Source organism: Chlorocebus sabaeus, chromosome 22, assembly GCF_047675955.1.
Source record: "Chlorocebus sabaeus isolate Y175 chromosome 22, mChlSab1.0.hap1, whole genome shotgun sequence".
Lineage (NCBI taxonomy): Eukaryota > Metazoa > Chordata > Mammalia > Primates > Cercopithecidae > Chlorocebus > Chlorocebus sabaeus.
The window spans coordinates 43,595,779-43,617,531 of NC_132925.1; the positions used below are offsets into that span (position 1 = coordinate 43,595,779).

At 38.5% G+C, this 21,753-nt stretch overlaps 1 protein-coding gene across 8 annotated transcripts in view; it reads right to left on the bottom strand.

Moving 5' to 3' along the window:
• The window catches only part of CCDC14 (coiled-coil domain containing 14), a 77,786-nt gene extending 58,244 nt beyond the window's left edge, over window positions 1-19,542 (bottom strand). For 3 of the 8 annotated variants that reach the window (XM_073009776.1, XM_038003426.2, XM_038003425.2), the window contains exons 1-7: window positions 19,317-19,395; window positions 14,963-15,018; window positions 14,576-14,648; window positions 14,263-14,332; window positions 14,058-14,180; window positions 644-880; window positions 439-533 (exon numbers count right to left, since the gene is read on the bottom strand). In XM_073009776.1, coding sequence (XP_072865877.1) covers window positions 439-533; window positions 644-880; window positions 14,058-14,180; window positions 14,263-14,332; window positions 14,576-14,648; window positions 14,963-15,018; window positions 19,317-19,346 — 684 coding nt within the window. In that variant the 5' untranslated portion in view covers window positions 19,347-19,395. Of the gene's footprint in view, window positions 1-438; window positions 534-643; window positions 881-14,057; window positions 14,181-14,262; window positions 14,333-14,575; window positions 14,649-14,869; window positions 14,889-14,962; window positions 15,019-19,316 lie in introns of those variants that run through there. The other 5 variants (XM_038003423.2, XM_007985573.3, XM_038003424.2 and 2 more) reach the window with 4 other exon arrangements.
• Between the last annotated feature and the right edge of the window lie 2,211 nt (window positions 19,543-21,753).

Consider the following 21,753-nt stretch of genomic DNA (forward strand, 5'->3'; position numbering starts at 1 on the left):
GAGACAGAGTCTCACTCTGTAGCGCAGACTGGAATGCAGTAGCACGATCTCACTCACTGCTAACTCCCCCTCCTCGGTCCCAGTTCAAGCAATTCCTGCCTCAGTCTCCCAAGTAGCTGGGATTACAGGCATGTGCCACCATACCCAGCTAATTTCTGTATTTTCAGTAGAGATAGAGTTTCACCATGTTGGCCACGCTGGTGTTGAACTCCAGACCTCGTGATCCACCCACCTCGGCCTCCCAAAGGGCTGGGATTACAGGCATGAGCCACAGTGCCTGGCCATAAATACGTAAAACTTTTATAGCAATAAATAAATAAATAAATAACTGATCTTTAAATCCTAGTGCATTAAGTTACAATCAATAAATTCAACAGTCCTTCCCGAATGACTGCTATAAGTGAATAGTTACTTATGTAGTATACAAACTGTACGCACAGAATGAACCTGTGGAGGGCAGGGTGGCCGCTGAGGTGACCAGACTGGGGTGGAGGTACATAAGCCATAACTAGAATGAGGAGTTGCCTGAGATTCTGTAAGTAAGAGGGAGAAAAAATTAATCACATATCCTACTTTTTATACAATAACCAAGCAATTTAATTAGAACTTACACTCATGATTTTAAAACAGCATTCATACTCACCAGCGTGAGATAAAGCATGGCATGGTACAGCAGGAATTCCATTAGGGATGTTCTTTGAAGTCAAGTCATTCATCAGTGACATCTGAGTCTGCACATGCTCACAGAGGGCTTGGTATATTATGGGTGAGTACATTCTATAATGATCTTGCAATGACCAATTTTGTTCTAGGTCTGATGTGTCTCTTTCACTTCTAGCAGAAGCTTCATTAGGTATCTGTTTCTTATTATCTGAAGATGCTAATGTGGAAGAAGAAAAAAAGTTCTTGAAATATGATTCTTCAAAAATTCTTACCATAAGATTTTAAGAGAAGAAAGGGCTCTCAGAGGTAGTACAATTCATCACATACTTCATAGAAGGGCTTTACCACTTTCCCCAGTCAAAAATCATCTATACTAATTCTTACAATTCCCATTTTTTTTTTTTTTTTTTTTTTTGAGACAGGGTCTTGTTCTGTCACCTAGGCTGGAGTGCAGAGGCCTGATCTCGGCTCCCTGCAACCTCCGTCTCCCAGGTTCAAGCGATTCTCCTGTCTCAACCTCCCAAGTAGCTGGGATTACAGGCACGCACCACCAGGCCCAGCTAATTTTTGTATTTTTAGTAGAGAAGGGGTTTCATCATGTTGGTCAGGCTGGTCTTGAACTCCTGACCTCGTGATCCGCCCGCCTCGGCTTCCCAAAGTGCTGGGATTACAGGCGTGAGCCACCGCGCCCGGCCACAATTCCCATTTTTTTATGCTACTTGCCATGTGTAAAATCTCTCCTTCAATTTTAACACTTCTTTTAAGGGAGTTATATTATCCCTAAAGTCCAATCAAACTCCTTCACCTTGTTCCTTGTCAGTTCATGTTGTCAAGGGAAAATGGAATAGGAAAGAGAATAGTTGGTACAATTCTGATGCTTTGGGTCCTCAAAAACAAACCCAAACCAATCAAACAAACAAAATCTTAACCTGGCATTTAAAGTTTTCCAAAGCTTGACCACAACCTACTTTTCCAACTATTGTCCCATCACCCCCAACTCAAATTTTTCATTTCAGCCAGGCCAATTTAGTTACCCAACAAGCTTTTTTCACCTTCCAATAACATTGTTCATGATGAACCATTCCTTCCAATCCAATTCTAACCACTCACCAAGGCTCATCTGAGTTTCCTTCTTCCATGAAGCCTTTTGCAATCCAATCATTCCAGTCTAGTGACTGCTCTTCACCACCCCAGAGCACATATTGTCTATACAAATCATATGCCACTGACACACTGCCTTATATTGCTTATCTTTCATCCTCCTGCCTTTCTGACTAAACCGTAAGTTTCTTTAAGCAGGGCTGTATTTCATTATTTCGTCTGACAGAGCCTAGTATTAGTCTATGAACAAGGTAGAATTAACGAAGTATTAACAAAGTAATAAGTAAAAAATAACAAAGTTTTCTACATAGCACTACCTATAGACTGGTATAACAATCTGAAATCTATTTCCCTAATTAGATCCCCTTCCCAAATGTTTTTTTAAAACACTATTAACAGAAATGAGAATATTCTGGTAAATCATAGGTTATCAGTATACAAAATAAATTTAGAAAAACATATGGCTAATTGTTGCACCTACCAAAGCTAAACATACATATATCTATGACATAACAATTCCACTCCCAGGTATACGCCAATAGAAATGAGTGCTTATGTCTACTAAAAGACATGTACAAGACTGTTCACAGCAGCTTGATTTGCAGTAGCCCAAAGCTGAAAACACCAAATAGCCATGAATAGCAGAAATGGGTAAACTGTGGTATACTCACAGGCTGGAATACTATATAGCATTAAAAAAACAACAAAGTACTGATATATACAACTATCTGGATGTTTAATACACATCAGGCTGAGTGAAAGTAGTCAAACACAAGGGCGCAGAGTGTTCAATCACATTAGAGAAGTCCTCAAACAGGTAAAAGTCACAAATGGAAATAAAAGTCAGGAAAATGGTTACACAGGGATGAGGGTCTAGGTGATGGTGAGGGTACTGACAGGAAGGGAGCCTTGCAGGGTGCTAAAAATTTTCTATGATCTAGGTGGTGGCTACAGGGGTGTATACATATGCAAAAATTTATTGAGATTTATGTACCTTAAAATTAGTTATGAAAAGTATTCCTTATTTTTTTAAAAAACAAAATAATTAAAAATTTAAAACTAGAGAATCCCTCAAATATACAGTTTATTGAAAATAAAAACATTACTAAAAGCATAAAACTTCCACGTAAAAGCAAAAACAGAAAAAGTTAAAGGCAGATTAAATACTATAACCGGTGAAAATAGAAAAAAAAAATTAAAGAAAAATACTTAAAATTTGACTATGAAAATGGCTGAAGATATCAGATGCTTTCCTTTTGACTTGGGGTATGTTTCCTTTTGAGATGATCTATTCCTATGAATGTACTTTCCAGACCTAAATACAAGCTTGAACACTTGTTAGCTGAGTAACCTTGGGCAAATTAACTTCTCTTGACCTCTTTTTCATCAGAAAAATTGTAATAATGCCTATTTTATAAGATTATTGCAAGATGTAAATGAAGTAACACTTGTAAATTTCTTAAATCAATATCTAGCATACAGTAAAAACTCAATGTTAAATATCACCAAATAGCTGCACTCTTACAATAGACAAGCAAATATATCATATTCATAAATCATGCTATCTGATGTCAGTAATAAACCTCTGAACATGTCCCCTCTGAGATGATTAAAATCAAAAGTAATAAGAGTTACCTTCACTATCTGAACAGATCAGCTCAAACAAAACTGGTAAATAAACTTCTATAAAGCAAATACTATTTCTTACTGGAAATACAATTTTATAATAAGTCAAATGGAAAAGCCCTCTAAAATATTTTAACTTTGAAATCTAAAATGATAGAGGGCGAGATCATAGCCCATGACTATCTAGCATACCACAAGTCCTTTCCTCTTTATTCCTGGGTCTTTCCTTCTGCTCTTGCGTTTCCTCCGGTCCTTAAGAATTGGCTAGTTTGAGGAATTCTCAGATTTCACACACAGGTCACAGCATCAGGCTCTCATTTACTTTCTTTTCAAGGCATGGTTTTCACGGTCTCTAATAAAGCTGAGCTACATTATGCCTCAGCCAGCAGATGTCATCAACTAACATAAATTAATAAATTCCAAACCTATTTCTTAAAAATCAAAGCCTTAGAACTAAAATGACTTCTTTTGCTCCTTTATAAACTCAAGTCCACACAAAACTCTACTGATAATGTTGAGTAACTTTACTTAGCAAACAATCCAAGTTAGAAACCATAAGGGAAAGACTGCAGTTATATGACTACTACACAATTTTAAAGTAAAACTAATGACCAAATGAGTCTGTTATTACGCAAATACAAATGAAGTATATTTTCTTGCTCTTGTTAATTACACCAACACACTCTACATGAAAATTTTAGCTATTGGTGTGGTAATATGTTTAAGTGATATCAGGTGATAACTAAAATTCACGAAAGGAATGTATTCATTTACTCAGTCCACAAAACTTTTCTAGTCCCTGAAGTCTAGCTGCAGTGCAAGCACTGTCTGCCAGGAAGTTATTCCTGCCACTCGAATATAGAACACACATCCAGTGCAGGTAAGACCCACTGGATGCCTACTATCATTTGAAAGATGTGAGAACACCTGGCCTTTATAAGGGGCAATCAATGCTCAAAGGATTTTTGCCTGTGGTTGGTTTAGTTCCCCAAAAATGAAGACAGCAATATATATTACTAAAAGCAAAATCATGAAAGTATTCAACACAGTTATCACATGTAAAAGCTCCTTATTTAAAAAATATGTATTTTATTTAATGCCAGAGCACTCTCAAAAAAGCTAAATACAATTCTGGAAGGGTTTCTCTGCCTCCTTATTCCTAGAATGCATCATGGTGTGCCTACCTGACTCCATAGGCATTCAATGATCGGGTAGGTCCCAGATAGAAAGTGCATGAGGGGGCCATTCCCCAGAAGACAGTTAACACAAAATAGCAAGATAATGTGTGTTAAAAGTAAAATAATACAAGGATACTAGTTAACATGCTGTAATAGATTGCTTAAAGTTCTTTATGATTACCTCATTTGGAGAGAGATGGTAAACAGAACAAGTGATGAGCTTGGATTTTGTGTATTGTTGAGCATTGTGGTAACAGAGCAAAATCTTGTATTATTGGTTAACAGCTGCCAACCACATACACACACACAATTAGGAACTAATTTCTAATATTGCAACCCTAAAGAAGATTGTCCTGTGGAAATAGGTCCTTCCTTCTGATTAAGAAAATATGGGAGAAACAACAATAGGAATGTTGCACCCTGATCACAGGCCAGAACTGCTGATTCGGCTGTAATCCAAATAAGAATTTAATGTTATGGACCCAGAAAGCCAGAATCTTCCATCTGCCAATCCAAATCCACCTCTACTGGTCTCACCCTGCTCTCCCTGGAATGCTGATCTATATGGGCTGCAAAGAGACAGTCCTTCAATATGTCTTGCTGTATATACCAAAAAAGCAAGGCTTTGACCTAAACTCCTTACCTGGGCCACTTCTCAGGGTTGTGTTTGCAGTGAGCAACCTTGAAGGATGAGGTAAGGTTTCCCTCTGGGACAAGCACAGGCTTGATTATTGCTTACTATCAAAGTGACCGATTCCCCAAGCTCGGTGTTCCTCAGCTGCAACATAAACCCGTGCATCCATATGGGTCCACCGTATCACCCCAACGGGAACTAGGGTGAATAAGAACCAACACAATATGCTGATGCACATACTGCTGCCTGTGCTGTGAGTAATAAAGTCCTTCGTCTCTGACCCAGTAGTCTTGTCTTCTGCTAGCATCCATGACACAGTAAGACTAGCTTACTAGCTCGTAAGAGTCAAATCCCAGACCTGATATACATCAGTAGGGCTTCAGTTGGGTTCAATCCAATGGGAGTCTTGGCATATCAAGGAAAGGAAGAAGCATGAAGTCAGGATATACACTTATTCCTGCTCCCCTTCTATGAGGCCACCTTGGGCTGACTTCGTCCCTTCAATGAAGCTCACTGCTCTTCTCAAGGTAGCATATTCTACAAACAGTATCTCTTTCTAGATCCAGTAACCTTTCTCTCTCCTAATCCCTTATGGTCTAGAGATGGTAACAGCTCTGCTACTGCTGCTGCTAGCACTAGGCTCGTGCGACCTAGTAGGCAAAACCTGTGGTTTTCCTATACCCTACTCATATCTTTATGAGTCCCTTTGTAAATAAACATAAACCCTCCTCGAATTACCTCAACTTGAGTGTTGCCATCTGTTTCTTGTTGGAACTCTGACTGACAGAAGCAGTTAAGTCAGGATCCAATAAGCTGACACCGTGACACCCATTGTCAGTCACATACATTGCAAATAATAGTTGCTTGAGGAAAGGTGCCCTGGATAAGAAATAACCTGCCTACAGACAAAAAGTAGGAGACTGCTACCACTCCTTTCTTTCTCAATTGCGCCCCAATAAAAAGACCTCTGTTTTAAGAGTTAAGGCCAGGGTTTAGCACTCTTTTTCTTAAAAGGTCAAATAAATATTTTAGGTTTAGCAGGCCAGATGATCTCTGTCACAACTACTCAATTCTGCCACTGCAGGACAAAAACAGCTAATAAAAACACATTAATAAATTAGCTTGGCTGCACTCTAGTAAAATCTTATTTACAAAATAAAATAACTAAACATTACTTAAAAAACTGGCTGTAATGTGCTGAGCTTAGACCAATGCTATCCAATAGAAATATAATGCAAACCATACATGTAACTTAAAATTTCCAGTAACTGCGGCGGAGCAAGATGGCCGAATAGGAACAGCTCCAGTCTCCAGCTCCCAGCGCAAGTGACACAGAAGACAGGTGATTTCTGCATTTTCAACTGAGGTACTGGGTTCATCTCACTAGGGAGTGCCGGACAATCGGTGCTGGTCAGCTGCTGCAGCCCGACCAGCGAGAGCCTCACCTGGGAAGCGCAAGGGGGAAGGAAATCCCTTTTCCTAGCCAGGGGAACTGAGACACACAACACCTGGAAAATCGGGTAACTCCCACCCCAATACTGCGCTTTACCAAGGGTCTTAGCAAACGGGCACACCAGGAGATTATATCCCACACCTGGCCGGGAGGGTCCCACGCCCACGGAGCCTCCCTCATTGCTAGCACAGCAGTGTGCGATCTAATGGCAAGGCAGCAGCCAGGCTGGGGGAGGGGTGCCCACCATTGCTGAGGCTTAAGTAGGTAAACAAAGCCACTGGGAAGCTCGAACTGGGTGGAGCTCACAGCAGCTCAAGGAGGCCTGCCCCTCTCTGTAGACTCCACCTCTGGGGACAGGGCACAGCTAAACAACAACAACAACAACAAAAAGCGGCAGAAACCTCTACAGATGCAAACGACTCTGTCTGACAGCTTTGAAGAGAGTAGTGGATCTCCCAACACGGAGGCTGAGATCTGAGAACAGACAGATTGCCTGCTCAAGTGGGTCCCTGACCCCTGAGTAGCCTAACTAGGAGACATCCTCCACTAGGGGTAGACTGACATCCACACCTCACAGGGTGGAGTACACCCCTGAGAGGAAGCTTCCAAAGCAAGAATCAGACAGGTACACTCGCTGTTCAGCAGTATTCTATCTTCTGCAGCCTCTGCTGCTGACACCCAGGCAAACAGGGTCTGGAGTGGACCTCAAGCAATCTCCAACAGACCTACAGCTGAGGGTCCTGACTGCTAGAAGGAAAACTATCAAACAGGAAGGACACCCACACCAAAATCCCATCAGTACGTCACCATCATCAAAGACCAGAGGCAGATAAAACCACAAAGATGGGGAAAAGGCAGGGCAAAAAAGCTAGAAATTCAAAAAATAAGAGCGCATCTCCCCCTCCAAAGGAACGCAGCTTATCGCCAGCAACAGATCAAAGCTGGACGGAGAATGACTTTGACGAGATGAGAGAAGAAGGCTTCAGTCCATCAAACTTCTCAGAGCTAAAGGAGGAATTACGTACCCAGTGCAAAGAAACTAAAAATCTTGAAAAAAGAGTGGAAGAATTGATAACCAGAATAATTAATGCAGAGAAGGCCACAAACGAACGGACAGAGATGAAAACCATGACATGAGAAATACGTGACAAATGCACAAGCTTCAGTAACCGACTCGATCAACTGGAAGAAAGAGTATCAGCGATTGAGGATCAAATGAATGAAATGAAGCGAGAAGAGAAATCTAAAGAAAAAAGAAGAAAAAGAAATGAACAAAGCCTGCAAGAAGTATGGGATTATATAAAAAGACCAAATCTACGTCTGATTGGGGTGCCTGAAAGTGAGGGGGAAAATGGAACCAAGTTGGAAAACACTCTTCAGGATATCATCCAGGAGAACTTCCCCAACCTAGTAGGGCAGGCCAACATTCAAATTCAGGAAATACAGAGAACGCCACAAAGATACTCCACGAGAAGAGCAACTCCAAGACACATAATTGCCAGATTCACCAAAGTTGAAATGAAGGAAAAAATCTTAAGGGCAGCCAGAGAGAAAGGTCGGGTTACCCACAAAGGGAAGCCCATCAGACTAACAGCAGATCTCTAGGCAGAAACTCTACAAGCCAGAAGACAGTGGGGCCCAATATTCAACATTCTTAAAGAACTTTAAACCCAGAATTTCATATCCAGCCAAACTAAGTTTCATAAGTGAAGGAGAAATAAAATCTTTTACAGATAAGCAAATGCTTAGAGATTTTGTCACCACCAGGCCTGCCTCACAAGAAACCCTGAAGGAAGCACTAAACATGGAAAGGAACAACCGGTACCAGCCATTGCAAAAACATGCTAAAATGTAAAGACCATCGAGGCTAGGAAGAAACTGCATCAACTAATGAGCAAAATAACCAGTTAATATAATGGCAGGATCAAGTTCACACATAACAATATTAACCTTAAATGTAAATGGACTAAATGCTCCAATTAAAAGACACAGACTGGCAAATTGGATAAAGAGTCAAGACCCATCAGTTTGCTGTATTCAGGAGACCCATCTCACATGCAGAGACATACATAGGCTCAAAATAAAGGGATGGAGGAAGATCTACCAAGCAAATGGAGAACAAAAAAAAGCAGGGGTTGCAATACTAGTCTCTGATAAAACAGACTTTAAACCATCAAAGATCAAAAGAGACAAAGAAGGCCATTACATAATGGTAAAGGGATCAATTCAACAGGAAGAGCCAATGATCCTAAATATATATGCACCCAATACAGGAGCACCCAGATTCATAAAGCAAGTCCTTAAAGACTTACAAAGAGACTTAGACTCCCATACAATAATAACGGGAGATTTCAACACCCCACTGTCAACATTAGACAGATCAACAAGACAGAGAGTTAACAAGGATATCCAGGAATTGAACTCATCTCTGCAGCAAGCAGACCTAATAGACATCTACAGAACTCTCCACCCCAAATCAACAGAATACACATTCTTCTCAGCACATCACACTTATTCCAAAATTGACCACATAATTGGAAGTAAAGCACTCCTCAGCAAATGTACAAGAACAGAAATTATAACAAACTGTCTCTCAGACCACATTGCAATCAAACTAGAACTCAGGACTAAGAAACTCAATCAAAACCGCTCAACTACATGGAAACTGAATAACCTGCTCCTGAATGACTACTGGGTACATAACGAAATGAAGGCAGAAATAAAGATGTTCTTTGAAACCAATGAGAACAAAGATACAACATACCAGAATCTCTGGGACACATTTAAAGCAGTGTGTAGAGGGAAATTTTTAGCACTAAATGCCCACAAGAGAAAGCTGGAAAGATCTAAAATTGACACTCTAACATCACAATTAAAAGAACTAGAGAAGCAAGAGCAAACACATTCAAAAGCTAGCAGAAGGCAAGAAATAACTAAGATCAGAGCAGAACTGAAGGAGATAGAGACACAAAAAACCCTCCAAAAAATCAATGAATCCAGGAGTTAGTTTTTTGAAAAGATCAACAAAATTGATAGACCGCTAGCAAGACTAATAAAGAAGAAAAGAGAGAAGAATCAAATAGACGCAATAAAAAATGATAAAGGGGATATCACCAACGACCCCACAGAAATACAAACTACCATCAGAGAATACTATAAACACCTCTACGCAAATAAACTAGAAAATCTAGAAGAAATGGATAATTTCCTGGACACTTACACTCTCCCAAGACTAAACCAGGAAGAAGCTAAATCCCTGAATAGACCAATAGCAGGCTCTGAAATTGAAGCAATAATAGCCTACCAACCAAAAAAAGTCCAGAACCAGATGGATTCACATTTGAATTCTACCAGAGGTACAAGGAGGAGCTGGTGCCATTCCTTCTGAAACTATTCCAATCAATAGAAAAAGAGGGAATTCTCCCTAACTCATTTTATGAGGCCAACATCATCCTGATACCAAAGCCTGGCAGAGACACAACAAAAAAAGAGAATTTTAGACCAATATCCCTGATGAACATCGATGCAAAAATCCTCAATAAAATACTGGCAAACCGGATCCAGCAGCACATCAAAAAGCTTATCCACCATGATCAAGTGGGCTCCATCCCTGGGATGCAAGGCTGGTTCAACATATGCAAATCAATAAATGTAATCCAGCATATAAACAGAACCAAAGACAAAAACTACATGATTATCTCAATAGCTGTAGAAAAGGCCTTTGACAAAATTCAACAGCCCTTCATGCTAAAAATGCTCAATAAATTCGGTATTGATGGAATGTATCTCAAAATAATAAGAGCTATTTATGACAAACCCACAGCCAATATCATACTGAATGGACAAAAACTGGAAAAATTCCCTTTGAAAACTGGCACAAAACAGGGATGCCCTCTCTCACCACTCCTATTCAACATAGTATTGGAAGTTCTGGCTAGGGCAATCGGGCAAGAGAAAGAAAGAAATGGTATTCAGTTAGGAAAAGAAGAAGTCAAATTGTCCCTGTTTGCAGATGACATGATTGTATATTTAGACAATCCCATCATCTCAGCCCAAAATCTCCTTAAGCTGATAAGAAACTTCAGCAAAGTCTCAGGATACAAAATTAATGTCCAAAAATCACAAGCATTCTTATACACCAGTAACAGACAAACAGAGCCAAATCATGAATGAACTTCCATTCACAATTGCTTCAGAGAGAATAAAATACCTAGGAATCCAACTTACAAGGGATGCAAAGGACCTCTTCAAAGACAACTACAAACCACTGCTAAGTGAAATAAAAGAGGACATAAACAAATGGAAGAACATACCATGTTCATGGATAGGAAGAATCAATATCGTGAAAATGGCCATACTGCCCAAGGTTATTTATAGATTCAATCCATCCCCATCAAGCTACCAATGAGTTTCTTCACAGAATTGGAAAAAACTGCTTTAAAGTTCATATGGAACCAAAAAAGAGCCCGCATTGCCAAGACAATCCTAAGTCAAAAGAACAAAGCTGGAGGCATACGCTACCTGACTTCAAACTATACTACAAGGCTACAGTAACCAGAACAGCATGGTACTGGTACCAAAACAGAGATCTAGACCAATGGAACAGAACAGAGTCCTCAGAAATAATACCACACATCTACAGCCATCTGATCTTTGACAAACCTGAGAAAAACAAGAAATGGGGAAAGGATTCCCTATTTAATAAATGGTGCTGGGAAAATTGGCTAGCCATAAGTAGAAAGCTGAAACTGGATCCTTTTCTTACTCCTTATACAAAAATTAATTCAAGATGGATTACAGACTTAAATGTTAGACCTAAAACCATAAAAACCCTAGAAGAAAACCTAGGTAATACCATTCAGGACATAGGCATGGGCAAGGACTTCATGTGTAAAACACCAAAAGCAACAGCAACAAAAGCCAAAATTGACAAATGGGATATAATTAAACTGAAGAGCTTCTGCACAGCAAAAGAAACTGCCATCAGAGTGAACAGGCACCCTACAGAATGGGAGAAAATTTTTGCAATCTACTCATCTGACAAAGGGCTAATATCCAGAACCTACAAAGAACTCAAACAAATTTACAAGAAAAAAACAACCCCATCAAAAAGTGGGCAAAGGATATGAACAGACATTTCTCAAAAGAAGACATTCATACAGCCAACAGACACATGAAAAAATGCTCATCATCACTGGCCATCAGAGAAATGCAAATCAAAACCACAATGAGATACCATCTCACACCAGTTAGAATGGCAATCATTAAAAAGTCAGGAAACAACAGGTGCTGGAGAGGATGTGGAGAAATAGGAACACTTTTACACTGTTGGTGGGATTGTAAACTAGTTCAACCACTATGGAAAACAGTATGGCGATTCCTCAAGGATCTAGAAGTAGAAGTACCATATGACCCAGCCATCCCATTACTGGGTATATACCCAAAGGATTATAAATCATGCTGCTATAAAGACACATGCACACGAATGTTTATTGCAGCACTATTCACAATAGCAAAGACTTGGAATCAACCCAAATGTCCATCAGTGACAGACTGGATTAAGAAAAAGTGGCACATATACACCATGGAATTCTATGCAGCCATAAAAAAGGATGAGTTTGTGTCCTTTGTAGGGACATGGATGCAGCTGGAAACCATCATTCTCAGCAAACTATCGCAAGAACAGAAAACCAAACACCGCATGTTCTCACTCATAGGTGGGAACTGAACAATGAGATCACTTGGACTCGGGAAGGGGAACATCACACACAGGGGCCTATCATGGGGAGGGGGGAGGGGGGAGAGATTGCAATGGGAGTTATACCTGATGTAAATGACGAGTTGATGGGTGCAGCACACCAACATGGCACAAGTATACATATGTAACAAACCTGCACGTTATGCACATGTACCCTAGAACTTAAAGTATAATAATAATAAAAAAAAATTACAGAAGAAAAAGAAAAAAAAAGATAGATGATTGACTGATTGATAGAATAAAAGAATAGAACCAAAATACAAAAAAAAAAAAAATTTCCAGTTACTACATAAAATAGGTAAAATTACTTTTCATATTTATTTAAATCAATATATCCAAAATATTAACATTTCAGTGTATAATAACTGAAATTTTGTATTAAATCTTCTAAATCTAGCCTATATTTTACATAAAGCACAATCTAGATGCTAAATTCTCATCAGAAATACTTGGTCTATATTTAGATTTAATAAAATTTACACTTGAAAAGGTAGGTTCACATGCCCAAGTTATTCCAAACATACTTAAAAGTTTTATAACTGGATCAATTACAGGTTTCAAATTTAATTGTAAATTAATTTAAATTAAATAACATTAAAAATTCAATTCCTTGGTCATACTAGTCATATTTCAAGTGCTGAATAGCCACATGTGGCCAGTGACTACCATCTTGAATAGTACAGGTCATGATAATATAAGGCTATTGTTACTGGCTTCCAAGATCAGTTACGCTTCCCCTGCCTCAGTTCTCTACCTCGGGACTTCTGAAACATCAACCTCTAGTTCCATGAATGCTCTACTGACACTTTCTCAGCCTCCTTGCCTAAATCCTGATCTCTTAATATATAGGGATACTGCCTTATAAGACTTTCTAAACTTCATTCCTTGCCCAAGCTGAATCTAAGCATGCACTACAGTGCTGACATTTCTGGCCCACCTGAACTATAGAACTGGCTAGTCTAATTCTCGTCCATCTGATTTCCCATTGTGGACTTTTTCATCTTCATTTTGGGCTATCTTGTTCTCTAGGCCTCCAAGGGACAACATAACCAAAACTTTCTTGTTCTAAACTAGGAAAAGTTAGCTGTGAGGATGTAAAGTACCCTTGGCTATATTCACCATCAATCAGCAGCAGGCTCTCTTTCCTTATTGATTCAATTTTACCTCCTTATGTACCATGTATCCTAACTGTGCAGCTTGACAAGTTCGGCTTGACTAACTTAGGACATACATACACATACACACACACACACACACACACACACACACACATATAAATATAATAATCTTAAAGCAACTACTAGAATATATACCTGAAATACAACCAATTTATGATTATCTATGAAAACGAGTGGCAGGGAAAATTAAGATAACTCTATATACCTCACAAATGTCATTCTGAGTTTGAACTTTTTCTCCTACAAAACTCAGATAGTCTCTTTTTCTACTTTTCTTCTTGAGAAAATGATAGCAAGCAAAGTGGACTACTCAGTGATTAGAAGCTGAATACAGAAAGGCATAAGCACACATAAACCTAACCAATACTGATTATTAAAATGAAAGTCAACTGTATAACCCTGATAATTGATCAAAATACCCACAATTAAGGATTATCTTTAAATAACTAAGAGAAAAAAGGCTTACATGTTTCTTTCTGGACTACCAAAGGAATAGTATGTTTTTCACGTCTTTTCTTTTTTGATCCATATCTTTTGCTTTCTAAAGGTCTAAAATTAGATCTGTTTTCTAAATATGCTGTTTCTGAACCTATTAATAAAACAAAAATGTGTTACCATCAAAATGACTTAATTGAGATAAGGTGTTCAGCAAAGAATTTAAAAAAATAAACCTGAATCTTCATTTCTCAAAATGTCCCTCAGCAAAGAAGCACAACCATCAAGCCCGTGTACAGTTTCCGCCTGTAAGGAATAAAGTCATTTAGAATACATTTGTATATAACTGTTAGTGTAGGAAAAAATATATATTATGTAGTTTTAAAATTTGTTTATTTACAAACAATTTATTATTGGTAGAAAAGATGCTTTAAAGCAACAGACTTCATACTTCCTTAGAGCAATTAATACTTTGCATTTTATTCCTACTTTTTAGCTACTATCTGAGAACTAATTAAAATAGTGTGTATTGTATCTATTCAATCTTACCTGACTTTCTGAATCAGAATGGATGGAATAGCCAGAATCTGCATTAAAACGTGATATTTTTCTTAAATAGGTCCTGGAAAACAAGCTCATTAATATTTTTACAAATATTTTCCACAAAATACATTAGTAAGCAGTCATCTTCTTTCCAGCAAAGACAAGAAAGCTTGTCCAACCATGTACAAGATGAATTTACAAACACATTTTGAAGATTAGAAAGACTGTTAAACACTAAAATGATTAACATGGGTAGATATAAAAAGTTGTTCCCCAGAGCTTGTGATAGTAGAGGCCTACCTAATTTTCTGGGGTAGACAACATGTCATCCAGCCCAAAGACCTGAAAAACATCTTGAAATCTGAAGTTGTAAACGTCTTCATAAGTACTTACGCTTTCTTTCCATTTGTTAATTTAGCAGGTCCAGTGTGCCTTCCTGAAGATAACACCTATGACATAATATATTATAGCAGATAAACAAATATTTTTCTATTATATTTTCAATATGCTATCTTGACAAAATTTAATGCCATTTTTTTCTTTTATTCATCTTCTCAAACCGAAACTCTGTACCCATCAAACAATACCTTGCCATCCCCTCTTCCCCCGACCCTAACAACTACCAACCTAGCTTCTCTGAATTTGACTACTCTAGAAACTTTATATAACTGGAATAATACAATATTTGTCCTTTTGTGACTGGCTTATTTCCCTTAGCATAATGTCTTCAAGCTTCATCTATATTGTAGCATGTATCAAAATTTTTCTTCCTTTTTGAGGTCAAATAATATTCCATTGTAACGTACCATATTATTCACTGTTTTAATTAATGTGATCTATCCTAAAAATCCACAATTACAATTTAATTCATATATTAAATTTCTTTTATGTAAAATGTCAAGCAAACACCACATATATTTGTTCCTTAAGTCTGTTTAAGGTAAAAAGGAAATTGAGATATTATTTTAAACTGGAATTAACTACTACACTAAGTTCAGACTATACTAACCCCAAAATATGTTCTATATTCCCAAATTCTTTGAAACATACAAGTTAATTCAAGATACAGAACAGAGTTTTTAACTCTGCTTCCTTTTATGTACATTCTTTGGAATGCCTGATTAGACCAGCAAGAACTCTGCCCTTTCTCTTTATCTACATCTCATTGTCTTAATCTTACTTTTTAAATTCATATACCACTGTTGTTTTCTTAAATTTTTTTGTTTTAAAAGTGACATAATGGACAACATTTTGTGTAGAAAAAGAGGAAAAAAATAAGCATTTGCTTTTACATGCATCCAGTATCTTGGGAGTTATGCCAGAAACAGTTAATCATGGATGCCTCCGGGGAGGGAAACTGAGTATCTGGGGGACAGAGTGAGAAGGGACACTTTCTGTGGTATACTATTTTATATCTTAATAACTTTATATCAGATAAATATAATCTCTATTCCAATAGACACAAGAAAGTCCCTGACTCCCTCCTCATTCCACCCTCCAGATGTAGTCACTGTTGGCAGTTTCATTTACAATTTATCTTGACATATTTACATATTTCATCTCAAGATAGCTTTGAGCAGTAACTACCAAACTTTCTGGAGTTACATGGCATTCTATTATATGCTTGAATATGCGCTCCATCCTTCTAAGAATGTCACTGAGAATATATTTTTTAAAAACTAGGTTGGTAAGAATTATACTTCTTGAGATAACTTGGAATATGATGGAGGGTCATGAAGCCAGCAGTGAGAACTCACTCCACTGGTCTCTGTGTCACACTCTCAGGGTCTTTCCCTTTGGTATATCTATGTCGATGTCCTGGCTGGAATCATAATAACAAATCCAAGCCATGACACTGTAATACTGTACCCTGGATCGAGTCCAAAAACAACTACCACAATTTTTCTTTCAAAAAAAAATTTTTTTTAAGTACACTGTCTGAGGTACATGTCTGGCATAACTGTAAGGTTATATATGGTGGTTCTCCAAAAAATATACACAAGGCTATATTATAGAAAATCTAGTAAAGAAAATTACCCATGATAAAAGCACCTTGAAACAGTAACTATCATATTGGAACAATTCTTTTCAATTTTTTTTTTGTAGTTTCTATTATGAAATAATAGTACAAAGAAGCCCTATATATGCTTCAGATTCTGTGACCCTTGACGTTTTCCATATTCTCTCTCAATATATATACACAGCATTACTTTCTGCCTGAACCATTAGAGTTAAGTTGCAGATACAATACTCCTTTACTCCTAAATATTTCCTAAAAACAAGGTCATTCTCTAATATAACCATAGTATAATTATCAAAACCAGGAAATTAACATGGATACAGAATTTTGATCTAATGTTCAGACCTTATTCGCAAGTTGCCAATTATCCCAATATTGCTCTTTACAAAAAAAACCAAAAAACAAAAATCCCTCTGGTTCATGCCCAATCCACGCTCACATTCTGTTTCTATGAGTTTTAACTATTTTAGATACTTTATATAAGTAAAATAATGCAATATTTGTCCTTCTGTGACTAGCTTATTTCAATTAGCATAATGTCTTCAAGGTTCGTCTCTGTTGGTGCATATGACAGTTAGTTCCTTCTTTTTAAAGGCTGAATAATAGTTCATTGCATGTATATACCATATTTTCTTTATCTATTCATCTGTAGATAGACTTTTGGGTTGTTCCCACATTTTGGCTATTGTGAATAGTGCTGCAGTGAACACAAGAGTACAAATATCTCTTCTATATCCTGATTTCAATTCTTTTGGATAAATTCCCAGAAGTAGAATTGCTGGGTGATATAGTTCTATTTTTAATTTGGTGAGGACTCTCCATATTGTTTTCCAAAGCGGCTATAGCATTTTACATTCCCATTGACAGTGTACAGGGGTTCCAATTCTTCCAAATCCTTGCCAATACTTATTTTTGTTTTTTTATAAGTCATCCTAACAGGTGTTAGGTGATAGCTCATTGTGGTTTTAATTTGCATTTCCTTGATGATTAGTGATGTTGAGCATCTTTTCATATACCTGGTGGCCATCTGTACATCTTCTTTGGAGAAATGTCTATTCATATCTTTTCATTTTTTAACCAGGTTATGTGTTGTTCTGCTTTTGAGTTATAGAAATTCCTTATATGTATTTTGGATTATTTATCAGACACATGGCTTGGAAATATTTTCTCCCATTCTGCAGACTGCCTTTTCTCTCCATTAATCATTTCCTGTACTGTGCAGAAGCTTTTTAGTTTGATGTATCCACGTTCTTCTTATAATTCCCCCGCTCAGCCCTGGAGTTGGTCATTTCTCCAAAAAGCCAGAACTCCTTAGTGGACAGTGGTACTTGGAAACCAAGATCTAGGTACTAGATGTGTTCTTTGCTACCGGGGCTTCCAATCTTTTTTTATATGCATTTTTTACTTAGTCATAATAACTAGATATTTGCAATTTTAAATCCTGTGTTTTCCACTTTTAAATCTTTTTCATATTCAGAAATTTTTAATGGTTGTATAATATTTCCTTCAGTGGAAGTAATATAATATGGTCTTGGTTTGCTTCCTATTTTTCACAATTAAGAAAACAAACCTGGAATAAGCCTATTTATTGAAAACAGCCTTTTCATATTTAGGATTAAAAGGAAAATTATTTGGTGAAAGGTTATTAGTAATTTAATAACCCTTGATACAAACTGCAAAGCTGCTCTCCAAAAGGAGTGTCCTAATCACAATACAGGAGAATCAGTTTGCTTTATTTTACACTTACTTCTACTGGGTTATTATCACTAAACTTTTAATTTTGCCATTTGAGAAACATACAAGCATTTCTTAGTAGTCATATCTCCTACCAACAAGTACAAGATAAAACTGCCTTTGTAGAATGACTTAGAGTGTGCTAAAGTCTTTCATTTCCACTTAATCCATACCCTGTGAGTTATCATTATTTCTGTGAGGTGGGAACCTAAACTTTAGAAAAGTTTGTTCAAAGTCATACATCTACTAAGTAAAATGTTTAAAAGAAGAATGGACTCTGGCATCAGCTTTGTGAGTCTGATTCTTGTTTCCACAGCTGTGTAACTGCTAAGTTATTTGAACCCTCCGGCCCTCGATTTCCTCATACATAAAATAGGGATAATAGTACTTACCTCATAAGGATATCGTGACTATGAAATGAGTTATTTTATGTAATACATAACTTAGAGTAGTATCTACCACATAAGTCCTATCTAAACGTTAGCTGCTGTTATCAAGATGGTGGCAAACTACGAGTCTTTAAGGGAACTAAATGTTGTATGTCTACCAACTGTGTGATCGATGTTTTTACCGGGTTCTCTGATTTAACCTTCTCAATTTTTTGAGACAGGATTTTATGCTTATTTCTGCCTATTTTGCAGCTAAAGAATAGAAAGTTCTGATAAGTAAAAACTAGTAGACTCTCAAACTGCAGGCGACTGAAGCTAGGAAAGCTTAAGTCACTCGAGCCAGCGGCGACGGCTGGGACTCGAACCCCGATCTTACCCCAAAGCCGGCGGGCTGCGATAATTTAAACAGAAACACATCGAGAGACCGAGCGGCTGTGTTACGACGGGAAGATTAGGTGTTCCTTGCACCTCTGTCCCAGCACTTTAATGTCGCCTCATTGTCTTTTGTCTTTTTTCGAGCAGAGTTTTACAAGTCCCTGGCCCGAAAACCCCCCTGTCCCTCGAGCCATCCCCACAGTGGACTCCTCAGGTCCTCAGCCCTCACCTGGCCCGGTCGAGATCCGGACCTGACCATCTCCCGCAGCCTCAGAGAAGCCCAGACCGAAAGAAGTGAAGCCTCATGCTAAAAAGAATTAACCGCCGTGGGCTCCCGGACCTTCCTGGCCCGCCCGCCGAGCTTCCGCTTCCGGAAAGGATCCCGCGGAACGCCGCGCTTCATAGTCTGCGACCCGCCTCCACTCCCTTTCTCCTGCTCCAGGCCCAGCTCCTTGGGCGTGCGCAGTAGATCCCGCTGGCTTCCAGGCTCGTCACCCGGCAGGGGGTAGGAAAAGCCAATAGACGGCGAATGGGGCGGGGCCTAGGTCTGGCCGGGGCGGGGCCGCCAAGAAAAGAGTTAAGCGGTGCGGTTCCAGGGCTTGCAGTGGGGGAAACAGGGACGAGAACCCGCCAGCACCACAGGAAGGGTCAAGGGTAGGAGGCGGATAGGTTTCAGAAGGAATTGCGCGCGACTTTTTGGGTTTTCGCTCTTAATTTTTATTTTGGCATCGTGTGCCTTTTGGATGATTTCTTTCTTGATATTCTATAAAAATAAGACCTCCGGGTTGTTATCTTTGCCTAAGTGTGATGACAATTTCAGAATTATTCCCTGTGGCCACTGATCTCAGATGTTCGTTAGTTGGGATTTGGGGTTTACTTCCATGCGTACTTGTCTCCTCTTGTGTTGAGGTAATTTTGATGAAGCATGACACAGCATTCTTAATATTGGCATGTGCACTCAGTTTAATGAGGATTTTAGTCATTGGTTTTTAAGGCATTGGGTTTGGGGTTAATGATTTAAATCAAATTGAAGAGAGATAACTCAGTTCATTCCGTTTCAACTGTCACCCAGACAGGAGGGCAGTGGTGCAATCTCAGTTCACTGCAATCTCTGCCTCCTGGGTTCCAGCGATTCTCCTGCCTCAGCCTCCCTAGTAGCTGGTATTACAGGTGCACACCACCACACGCGGCTAATTGTTGTATTTTTAGTAGAGAAAGGGTTTCGCCATGTTGGCTAGGCTGGTCTTGAACTCTTGACCTCAGGTGATCTGCCCACCTTGGCCTCCCAAAGTGCTGGAATTACAGTGGTTAGCCACCACGCCCAGCCTCATTGCTTTTTAATGGAGAAAAGAGCTACCCTTTAAAATCTGTTACCATTAATGTCAAAGCCCAGAAACTCAAATATGTCCACCAATATATCACTTATCCTGAGTGATTTTAGGAAACTTGAGTATTTCACAGATTTAGTTTTGAATTAGATCAAACTGAAAACCTCTCCTTTCCTTCCCCAGCCCTCATGTAACTTCATAACTTTCTAACATATTCACCTGAAATTTAGGGGTTTTTTTTAGTTAAGTTGATTGTTTTAAATTCATCTTGATTTTTCTTGATACATACTTATTTTAGAAAATAGAGATCAGCAGAAAGGAAAAATAACCCATAATCTCATTGCCCATGAGTTATCACTCTGAACAGCTTGGTGCATTCCCTTCAAAATTTTTTCCACCTACGTATATGTGTATAAATGTATTACAGCAATATGAAATAATAGGTATTACTTTAACATGAGTGTTTTCTCTTAATATCTAATCAATATTGTTTCTCATTAATCTACAATTATAAAATGGCTGCCTGGTGTTCCATGATTCATTTCCCTAGTGTTGGGAATATTATGTCCCCACCCCCTTTTTCATTTTGTTATTTGCTATTATAAATAATGTTGCAGTGAACTGAGATGTGCAAATGAGCTAGATAGAGAGTGGAGAGCAGAGTATTCTAAAGATGTGGAGACAGCATGATGTTGAGAAAGAGAAACCCAGGGAGGCTCTTGCTGCTGAAGTGTGGATGGAAATGTATGTAGGGCCAGACTATGCAGTCCTCATAGACTACATGATTTGGCTTATTATCCTAAGGCCATTGGGAATATGTAAAAGTTCAGGCAGGGGGCACAGTGAACTGACTGGGGTTTTACAAAGACCCATGGCTGTAGTGTAGAGCAGGAATCCGAAATCTACAGTCCCTGGCTAAATTCAGTCTGCCATTCTTGGATACAGCTACATTTTCAAGTAGTTTTTTTTTTTAAGTCAAAAGAATAATATTTTGTGATGTGAAAAGTTACCTGAAAATCATCTGTTATAAAGTTTTGTTGGAACACAGTCACACTGATGTGTTTACACATTATCTGTGCTACAACTGCCAAAGTTAAGTATTTGTGATAGAGACCATCTAGCCTGCCAAACCTAAAATACTTACTGTCTGGGCCTTTACAGAAGAAGTTTGCTAATCACTAGCATAGAGGCTGCTTGGGGAAAAGGCAAGTATGGGTGTAAACAAGTTCTCTCCTCCTGCATCCATTCTCTGCCCTCTCTTTAGACTGACATCAGTCAGACATGCCCTCCAGCTTCAGGTTCTGTTTAGTCAATAGAAGAGGGAGAGAATAGGATATT